Genomic DNA, 9948 nt, shown 5'->3' on the forward strand with positions numbered 1-9948 from the left:
TATCCCACCTCTCGCCCAGGGTCAGCTGGGATAGGCTTCATCAACTCAACCGCACCCCTAATGTGGAAAAGCGATGGACCGAGTGTGTCGAGCTGGTTACTGATGGATAGTGCTTTTAAAATGTTAAGTCAGATGTGCAGCTCGTGAAACCCGTGCGCAAATGAAGCATGTAAATCGGAGCAGATGGTTTGCTGATCGGTTCCTAGCATCTTCCCATCAATTGCTAAATGATCTTAATGATAACTGATAACAAATAAATAGTATAGTAATAGTGGTTTCATTTGTGGAGATGACAACGTAAAAATAAAATCCAGGCAAGGTTGAATTATCTTGATTCTTCATTTCTTTTGCCTTATAAGACTCCAAGAGCTCAATCAGTCAAAATGTCAATTGCATATTTTCGACGTTGCCATCCACAATGGTTAAAAAGACAAAAAAAAAAAGACATTTGGACAAAAAAAAAAGGCAAAAGTAAAGTCATCTGACAAGTAAATAGGTGAAAAGCTTTTAACTTCTTTACTTCCCACCACTGAAAACAATTAGCAGTCAAACAAAAGTATGTGTTGATAATGATGAACATGCTCAGAGGGACAACCTTGAGCGGGTGGAATCTTTGTGTGTGGGGCTCAAATGCTGACCAGTCCTGTGGTACACAATAGGCAGCTTTGTTCTGCAGGTTATGTAAGCTCCGCTGTTGCTTACCGTGATGTCATCCACGTGCCGCAATGCCCACATTTTGGCAGGAAGTCTCCTCGGATTGGTTAATAAACTTCAGCTTTCGGGTATTTTCTATTTTTATATCATAATCCACTGCCACACTATGCACTGCTTGAACAAGTAAAAAAAAAAATGATTCAAGTAGAACGTATTACACATAGGGCTAAATAAACTTGTACATAAATAAGTGTTTAGAAACAGTTTTTAAATGCAAATGTATTGAATTTAAAAGTTAAATACAACTCAAATTCGTGTGTCATTACTAGAATTGGAAATTGTCTTCACTTTTAATATCTTTTTTGAAATATTTGACCAGTTTTTACTCGTCTGATTTGAAAATTGTCAATTGTTATTTGTCAGTTTGTTTTGTAGCTTTTACTGTAATTTATTTGGGTTGACAGTCATAATGGCCCTCCGAAAGAAGCTATGACAACAATGCGGCCCGTGAAAAAAATTAGTTTGACACCCCTGGTTTAAGGCAGTACGAGCCCAGGATGGGAAGCGTAAGCTTGGAGCCGGCCGGGGGCGTGTTAGTGACACCTTATTAAATGGTTTAATGAGGACCAATTCAGTTTTACAAGATGAAACACGGAGGCAATGTGTGACGGGCCAAAGAAAGCAAAGGGCCCATATTCAGTCGTATACTGCGAGAGGCGAGTTGAAGCGTGTCCTTGCAGCTGTCAGTCAGTTCATCACCAGTAAAGTCTGCCCTATTCAAAGCAACAGTATCGAGCCTCTCTAACGTAACACGAATTTCCCGTGCACATCTGAATGTCTTGCAGCTGCGGCCTTGGATGTTTATCTGCTGTGTCCTGTCGACAGATGTTTGTTGTTTATAATTAAATTTGCCCATTGCATTCTTGCCATCGGTCGTCGTTCAAAAGTGAACGCATCACAGAACGACTCCTGTCGACCACGTTTTCACGAGTAAAAAAAATATAAACAATCCAGCACGTGGTCTTGTTGATCTGGACTGATGATGAATGTTTGTGATCGCAATCAGCACTAATTTGAGATTCAACCCTGCTCTCCAGGGGACGACCCTCAACTTCGGGTGTGTTTGTCATGTTTTGGGACTTTCCTCTTTCCCCTCGGAGGTGATGAGGGGGGTGGGAGTGTTATCCAAGAGGCAAAAGTTAATGTTTGAGGAAGGGCCACACCCCCTGGTGCAGCTATATAGCTCTCCACTCTCAAAGTCATTTGAGAGTTGAGGACATCTTGAAGCTTTTGTCTTGCTCCTGCTCAGCATTCTTCCAGCTCTTCACCGTTCACTTCATGGCTGGCACCGCTCCCCTCCTCCTCCACCTCCTGCTGCTCGGAGCTGCAGCTCTGCCCAGCTGCATCCCAGCGCAGAGGACCCGAGGTAGGCAATCAGTCGATGATGACCACTTGTCGCAAGATGAAGCATGAGTGTGGGCCTAACTTGTTAAGATTAAGATTTTATATTTCCTTGGGGCAGAGTCAAAATAATACACAGGTCAGGTCAAAACAATACACGTCAGTTTTTTTTTTTTTTCTATGCATGAAACTATTGTAGAAAATATTGCTTTGATCATCAAATCATAGTATTTTTTTAGGTCTACTTTGCAAAAAGTGTTGTGAATGTTAAAAAAAAAGACATAGCAAACAGTTGAGCTGGCATCTATGATCCTTAAAACTAATTATCTCATTTCCCCCAATTGATCAAATGGGGATTTAAAGTGCAAAAATAAGTTCATTTTGGTATATTATTGTTATATTCCATGCCTGCTCATTTAGGTTGCAGGAGAAGCGATGTGATCATTGTGATGTGTGCACGATCATTTCCATGGTCCGCCTCACTGCGCTCTGCTTGAAGTTACGTAAGGCTGTCAGAAGCTGTCAAGAGTGGTGCCAAGAACAACAGGATGCCAGGCTTGTCGTGGCTGTTGCTGCACATGGAAGTTTATTGCCAGAGAGGGCAAAAGTTGACACAATCATGTTCAAACAGAAGTACAGATCCGTACAGGAAAAAAAACAGACAGGTGGAAAGTTGGAGTACAAATTCAATTTCTTTAAATAGCACAGATAGGTTTTCAAATATAAGGGATAAAAATAAAAAGCCATCAAAAAAATTAATTCTCAAGTGCAGGAGCAAAGTAGTTATACACTATGGCATTCGAATGTCCATGATGTCTTCTCCCTTCTCATTGCAGTTCGTCGCCACAACGTAAAAGTCAAGATCAACGCCACCGGTGACACGATCATCATGAAGTTTGTGCCACAGAATCCCAACTTGAAGCTGGAAGGTTACATTCTTGGTTATGGCAGCAGCCTCACCTCCAAACAGTTCATCCCTTTGCCTGAAAACGGGATACCCTACCAGGCCGAGATGGGTAAATATTCACACTTCTTTACAAATTAGGCTATATTTTCATTTTCACCTGACAGATTCGGCAATTACATTATTGAATCCTGCCTTTTTTTATTATTTTAGATATGTTTTCCTCTAAAATTGATTAGTTAATATGAATTTCTTCATGTTTTGTTTTAGTAAGCATTTATCTAATTATGCAATAAAATTTGGTAAAATACATTGGTAATTTAGGTAATAAAACCAATTAGTAAATTGGACTTAATTATTTTTTTTATCAACCAAATAGAGATTCACATATTTGACATACAAGTTTGCCTACTCTTGGCTTACAGGAAAGCCATAGCTAATGCGCGACCCTGACGTGATATTACGCTCATGTTAAAACAGCCATGTGGAAACAGCAAACAGATGTTTGCCTCGAATCCTTTTTCCCCAACTTTTATTCCTGTAGGACCAAAAGGTTACATTTATGACTTTGGGGTGATGGATTTCATTGGCCGCAGCAGCAGCAACAGGAAATGTGCTCAGGAGCATCCATCAATACACGTTGTAGCGTCACGAGAAATATTCTAGAATGTTGTCAGTGGCGTCATTAAAAAAGGTTTAGTGTGTTTTTAAATCATTTGTATTGAAAAGTTGTATGATAGAAATGTTCACATGTACTCGAAGGATTTCTTTTCTGCCTTTTTTGTTTCTCCTCATTTTAATTCAGCCTCAGCTGTGCTCCACTGACTGTCATGTTTACAAGTGTTTCATGTTGCTAGGTTACCAAGAGGGTGAACTGCGGGAGTGAAATGTGAAAACACAGAGTGAAAAGTCGAAATGTGTCATTTACGAAAAGAGTTTCTCCATAACAGATCAATCATCTGCTTCTTTAGACGCAGAGCCAAAGTACCTCGTGGCCGTGCAGCCGGTCCTTCCCAACGACGTGACCAAACACTGCACAGGTATGTGAGTGCTTCCTCTGTTTTTTCTTGTTGGACGCAAGTCCTCACTTTGTTTTCACTTTGCGCACAGGAAAGGTGAACTTGGACAAGCCGCTCAATCTGGTGATTGGCACCGTCAGCCCTACGGCCGTGCTGTTGTCCTGGGGGAACCATCTGAAAAGTTCTTACGATAGGGACATCCTGGATGATTGCCTGGAGGACGGGTGAGATCCGCAGCCTCGCTTTCTGACATTGTTTTGGTGCTGTGGCCCATGTTGATATGATTTGAGGAGATTTAAGACATTCCAAACCTCTTTCAGTGGGCGCTAACACTCATATTTTTGCTATTCGTGGTAGGGTAGCTCCTCGACTTCAATATAAATGCTAATTGTGCTGTGACATATCACAATATATATGCTGTCAAAACGTCAACCATATGATACAGTTGACAGCTATTGGATTAGCCCTGTTGCTATGCTAATGTAATCATCACACATCACTTCTTCCGAGACAGCAAGATGCCACACAATGGCTTTTAGTTTGAGCCAAAATGGAAAAATCAATCCGTCAACATGAGTAGTGAATTGCAAATCTGCAATGGGGAACACTACACAATGGTACATCATCACTACATCACAGACATTTGTTTCCACATGTTATGTGAGGTGTGTTCAGCAATGATCCTGCTGCTGAGAGATGTTCGGTTGAAGAATGTTTTTCTAGCTCAGTTCCATTTGTCCCTCACCTTTACTATAAATGTCACTTTTTCCATCTTTTCCCACCTTAAAAAAAATTGATATTTCCTTTTCTGTCAAACCACTTGGAGAAGAAGTTGGAAAGCTTGAGCTTGATTTTTAAAGCATTGTCTCCCTGCCAGAAAATGACCCATGAGAGAGCAAAAAAGAACAAAATGCAAAAAACTTTAGATGTGTTTTGTAGATGAGGTGCTCCACATTCTTCTTAAAAAGATGTGAAAGGGATTTTACAAATCGATTATCTTCAGGCTAGCGTTTTTTTTTTAAATTTATCTTGAAAGTTTTACAACTGGTTCGCATTTCCATATTTTAACTCTCAAGTCTCCACCTGACCTTGGATAAAACAAAATAAAAGGTGCGGAGGATAGAACCCTGAGGAACATCTTCTTGTTTCCATTAGTTTCTACACTATCCGCTACCGGGAGAGAAACAGAAAATGGATCTATCAGACGTGTCCGACAAGTGACACAGTCATCGACAACCTGACTCCTGACACTCCTTATGAATTTGGTGTCCGTTCCAACAAGGATGACCGCAGTGGTGCCTGGAGCAAAGCCAAGATCCAAAATACCAACATGGCAGGTAAGGAGCCAACGACATTCACTGTATGAGATGCCGAACAGCATTACGACTGCAAAGTCACGTTGATTCATTTATTTGCTTGGTATGTTTTTGTTTTCTTTCATGTCCATCTCCTTTGTGTTTCAGCTAACAAAATACAGAGGCCACCTAAATTGCGTCTTCCTCTGGTGAAGCCACTGGTAGGTAAAGTGATAAATGACCATTTTTGTATTTTATTCTGGCATTATTTGGAATAATACACTGAAGCAGCACTTTTAGGACTGGCCGCAAATAGCAAAATGCCTATATTAAGAGCATGCACCCTAAATATACCCAAAACATAGATCCTGACCTTGATCTTTTTATTAATGTGAATCTACGACCTGTTTTTTGTGTTTCAGAACCCTCTCAGGCCCCGTGCTCTATTCCCGCCGCGACCAGGTAGCCCCTCCATCAGAATTATTGACTTTTATCACAATAGTTTACATCAGGCCTGTACGATTATTCAATAACCAAAACATCAAGTTTTTGCGTCAGGCTCATTTTTGTTTTGCCAGTTTCCTGATCTCAAGCTTGCATTTTCGCTCATGTAAATAAACACCTAAACGCTATGGAGTAATTGAGTATAAAGTGTACCGCTGCTCTTTTTCCTCTCAAAAGTGAATGGACACCGGGATTTTCCACTCATCAAGCCCGCCCTGTGGACACGTCCTCGTTCAGGTAAACCCACCTCTTTGAGTCTAAACCACTCGATGGCCAAATTTGTTGATAGTCATGGCACCATGCCAGAGTAGCAACAATGAGTCCCGCTTGTTCTTCAGTGAGGCTGGACAGATGTTTCCTGGGCTGCTAGCCTTCTTACTTTTAAGATCCTCCTGAAAATTGCAAATGAAGTCGAGCCAAGATGCAAATGTTACCTGGTAGCTTGGTGGTCGCCATCTATGTTTACACAAAGCTAATCGGAAGGAATGTGGCTGCAGGCCTTATTACCTTTCAGCTTTCTGCCGTGACTTGTTCACTCTCTTATGGGAAAGACTCAACTGGGGATGGGAATTATTAAAACGGTGTTCCACATCTAACAGATTTTCCGTCTGTCAAAATGTAATAAGGAAGGTGTGAGTTATATTCTTGTTTTGATGAGTGGTGACGTGTGATGTGGTTTGGCTGTTTTAGGCTCTCTCAACAAGAAAACAAACCTGCTTGGAAAAGCCAACCAATCAGGTGAGGTGACAAGTGAGCCGGATGCGCCTATTGTTTGGTCATATTCCGTTTGCTAAGTTTATTTTGTTCCACAGAAAAGACCAATGACCGGAAACACACAGACAAACTGGCAGCCCTCCAGCCCAAAGTCCCGGTGGCCACCGCCAAGTCAACCACTGCCAGGCCAACCACTGCCAGGCCAACCACTGCCAGGCCAACCACTGCCAGGCCAACCACTGCCAAGCCAACCACTGCCAGGCCAACCACTGCTAGACCAAACAAGCACGAACGGAAACACACCACCACTACGTCACCCTCAACGCAAGGTACAACATCATGCATCCCTTGCTTGGACAGATTTTGAGCCCAAACGTGACGCTTCTTCTTACAGGCCCTCAACAAGAATCGTGGGAAAGCTCAGACTTATTTCAGTCGCAGCCAACCTCAGACGTTGACGCCATGGGCAAAAAGCGTTACGTGGGTAAGTGTCTCTTGTGACGACTCAGCGAGAATCGAGACTTGAGCATCCCACCCTTCTCTAACGGCAGCACCTCACGTCATCTACCAAACGGGCAAGAGAGCGGACGAGCCATGTTCGATTACATCGTCCTTGAACTTCTTCCCAGAGGACGAGCGCAGCGACGTCAATGTGACGGCTGTGCCCAAGTCGCCACCCTCCAACCTCACTGTGGTAACGGTGGAGGGATGTCCTTCCTTCATCATTCTCGACTGGGAGAAGACCAACAATGACACTACAGGTGCAAAACGGTCGTAGTGTTAAAAGTTAAACACAAAGAAATCGCAACATTCTTAGTTAGTAGTCGATAATGTCAGACAGACTTTGGAAAATAATGTCCAAAATAGCTAACAGCCACTCCTGTGGTTTCTTCAGAGTATGAAGTCATTTCAACCACAAAAGGACCCGACGGTGAGAAGGTTTCCATTTTGACCACCGACCAGACGCACACAGCAGTGGAAAACCTGAAACCAGAAAGCAGGTAAGCTTAGGATCCGTCAGAACCAGCTCCACATGGTACCTTTAAAAGCTATCTTGCGTTGGCTTGAGTGGAACAAAAGTGGAATTAAATGTGTGCTGTGCTTTATGATAGTTATGAGTTTAAGGTGAAGCCAAAGAACGACTTGGGCACGGGTCCATCCAGTGAGCCAGTGTCCTTCAACACCGAGTCAGGTACGAGAAACTTGCGTCTTGCATATGCATCTTTTCTTGATCAGAAACAGTCTGGAAGTTTTGCAATGATTGGTGCTCTTTTCAATTCATGTCCTCACAGCCGACCCTCGAGTTAGCGAGAACGTGTCAGGTGAGGACAGAGTTTGTCTTTAATGATCCGGGATCAGTATAGGACAAATGTGACGATGTGATTGTCTTGACAGGTAAAGATGCCATCTGGACGCAGTTCCCCTTCAAGGCAGACTCTTACTCCGACTGTAATGGGAAACAATACATCAAGAGAACCTGGTACCGCAAATTTGTGGGAGTCCAGCTGTGCAACTCGCTTCGGTACAAGATCTACCTGAGCGACTCGCTAAATGGTGAGTCTCCTTCACCGCCACTGGAAATAAATGCAGCTTCAAGATCCATGCGTACTGATCCATCTGCACCTCAGGTAAATTCTACAACATCGGCGACGAAAGCGGCTTCGGCGAGGATCACTGCCAGTTTGTTGATTCGTTCCTGGACGGAAGAACCGGGCGACAAATGAGTGCAGCCCAGCTGCCATCCAGATCTGGTAAGACCCTTTTTGATACCGCATCGCAGATGACAGGAAGAGCTCGAAGCGACTCATGTTTATCATTTAGGCTTTCATCGATCAGTGCGACAGGAGCCTGTTCACTTTGGTCCAATTGGCAGACATTCCCACATTAGCTACGTCTCTTGGTATGAGTGTGGAACTCCCATCCCAGGGAAATGGTAAGCCATGATTTTTTTGCCAGGTCAAATTCTGCTATGGGACATTATTTGACCTTTGCCATGGTGACAAGTGTCGCTGGCTACCACATGTGGAACTCTAAAATGAACAAACTCAGTTGGACGTTACCTCATCAGTGTGGAAATGAAAGTTCTATATTTGCAATTTGCACATCAGAAATGTCTTCCTCTGGGCACACGGAGAATTTACTGTCCTGAAAATGTTGGTAGCTTAAAGCAGCAGCCAAGCTTTTGTATTTTGCTGCTTTAACTTGCTAAACATGCATGTCCATGTAAATAACAGAATGTTAAATCAGCTACATTGGGTCAGCTTCTCTTGCGGGGTGCTGTTAAAGATGACACCATACAAGACTGTTTGACTGGTTTTAAACGTGTGTATTAACATTGTAAGTCTAAAAAGTGGAACAACAGGGTGCTTTTCTTCTGCATACAAGTACTTTTTGCCCAAAAAATTGTTGGTTTTCCGAATGTCATTTGTATTTACTTGTAATTGTTCAAAGTATACGTTTTGTGTGTATGATGTTATTTTGATGGCATGAAAGCACCGGAAGCTCTTTTCCGGTTTTATACAGTGTGAAAATATGGTTGTGTTTATATTTGAACAAATAAAGACTTCAATTATTTTTCATAATGTTTGGGAATATTCGCTTACTTCAAACATCAATGAGCACTGAGTAAATGTTTTTTTTTTTCCCAAGGATCAGAATTCTAACAAATAATGTGCTGGAACAAAAGCAATACCTCAGTTCAAATATGCAAGCTATTGAATATATTTTTTTTAATTAATTGTTCCATCAAGGCTATTATAATCCCAAGTGTCTATTTGATGTCTCGAACAAACAAAGTAGCCAATGAGCGCATACATTTGCCTCCAGCGGGGGCATATTTTTTTAAAAGGGAAAATGATGACAAACGATTTACCACAATGGGGAATCCAGGAGGAGAGGTAATGAAAACATCAGCAGGAAATCATGTCAGCGTAAGGACGTAAGCTTGAGTCTGTCACGGTTACGTAACACTGGGCCATCATCCATTCCTAAAAAAAACATGGAAAAGCTCGAGTGGCATGATTCATTTCAACAAAAGTGGCACCGCATTGGCCCCTGGTTTGAACTCCCATCATTCTGCAGTCATCAAATGCAAAATGGGGGGAGGGGAAGGGGCTGTGTGAAAAGTTTGGCTTTTGAAAAAACACCCACCAGCTAGTACAACTGCCACTAAAACAATGATTTTGTATCAAGCTGTTGTTTTTTTTTTCCAGGTTTGTAAATAATTGATAAAAAGCAGCAAATGACATGCTGTCTCCCACCAATTTGTGCTGCAAAAAACCCAACATACATTTTATACAATATACTCACAGGTGATAGGAACCAGATCAGACCATGAATAGCAAAAATCTGCAGTATAATTCCATGACAGTATAAATGCATGGTGGATTCGGGAGAGATGACCCAGTGATTCGTTAAATAGAACTGAGATATTGGTATCAAGTAAATCAAGTAAATA

The 9948-nt window shown here is 42.1% G+C and overlaps 1 protein-coding gene across 1 annotated transcript; it reads left to right on the plus strand.

Annotated features, from left to right (window-relative positions):
• The first annotated feature begins 1820 nt into the window (after positions 1-1820).
• Positions 1821-9073, plus strand: LOC148402050 (target of Nesh-SH3-like). Its single transcript, XM_088368094.1, has 18 exons — positions 1821-2080; positions 2892-3071; positions 3931-3999; positions 4070-4202; positions 5134-5315; positions 5442-5494; positions 5696-5735; positions 5955-6014; positions 6468-6515; positions 6590-6820; positions 6886-6975; positions 7043-7252; positions 7387-7492; positions 7604-7683; positions 7784-7813; positions 7887-8045; positions 8120-8242; positions 8313-9073. The coding sequence occupies exons 1-18, from the start codon at positions 1993-1995 to the stop codon at positions 8426-8428; spliced, it is 1998 nt and encodes a 665-aa protein (XP_088224220.1). The 5' UTR covers positions 1821-1992; the 3' UTR covers positions 8429-9073.
• The last annotated feature ends 875 nt before the right edge of the window (positions 9074-9948 follow it).

The sequence above is a fragment of the Syngnathus floridae genome, chromosome 2 (assembly GCF_059516105.1).
Source record: "Syngnathus floridae isolate MCC-2025c chromosome 2, RoL_Sflo_1.0, whole genome shotgun sequence".
In the NCBI taxonomy this organism is placed as follows: Eukaryota; Metazoa; Chordata; class Actinopteri; order Syngnathiformes; family Syngnathidae; genus Syngnathus; species Syngnathus floridae.

What these genes read in the sequence shown, in the direction of transcription:
- LOC148402050 (XM_088368094.1), top strand. Translation starts at nt 1,993, where the DNA reads ATGGCTGGCACCGCTCCCCTCCTCCTCCACCTCCTGCTGCTCGGAGCT. An exon ending in GATGATTGCCTGGAGGACGG is followed by an intron (nt 4,203 to 5,133) that starts GTGAGATCCGCA and finishes TGTTTCCATTAG; the next exon opens with TTTCTACACTATCCGCTACC. An exon ending in CCTGAGCGACTCGCTAAATG is followed by an intron (nt 8,046 to 8,119) that starts GTGAGTCTCCTT and finishes TCTGCACCTCAG; the next exon opens with GTAAATTCTACAACATCGGC.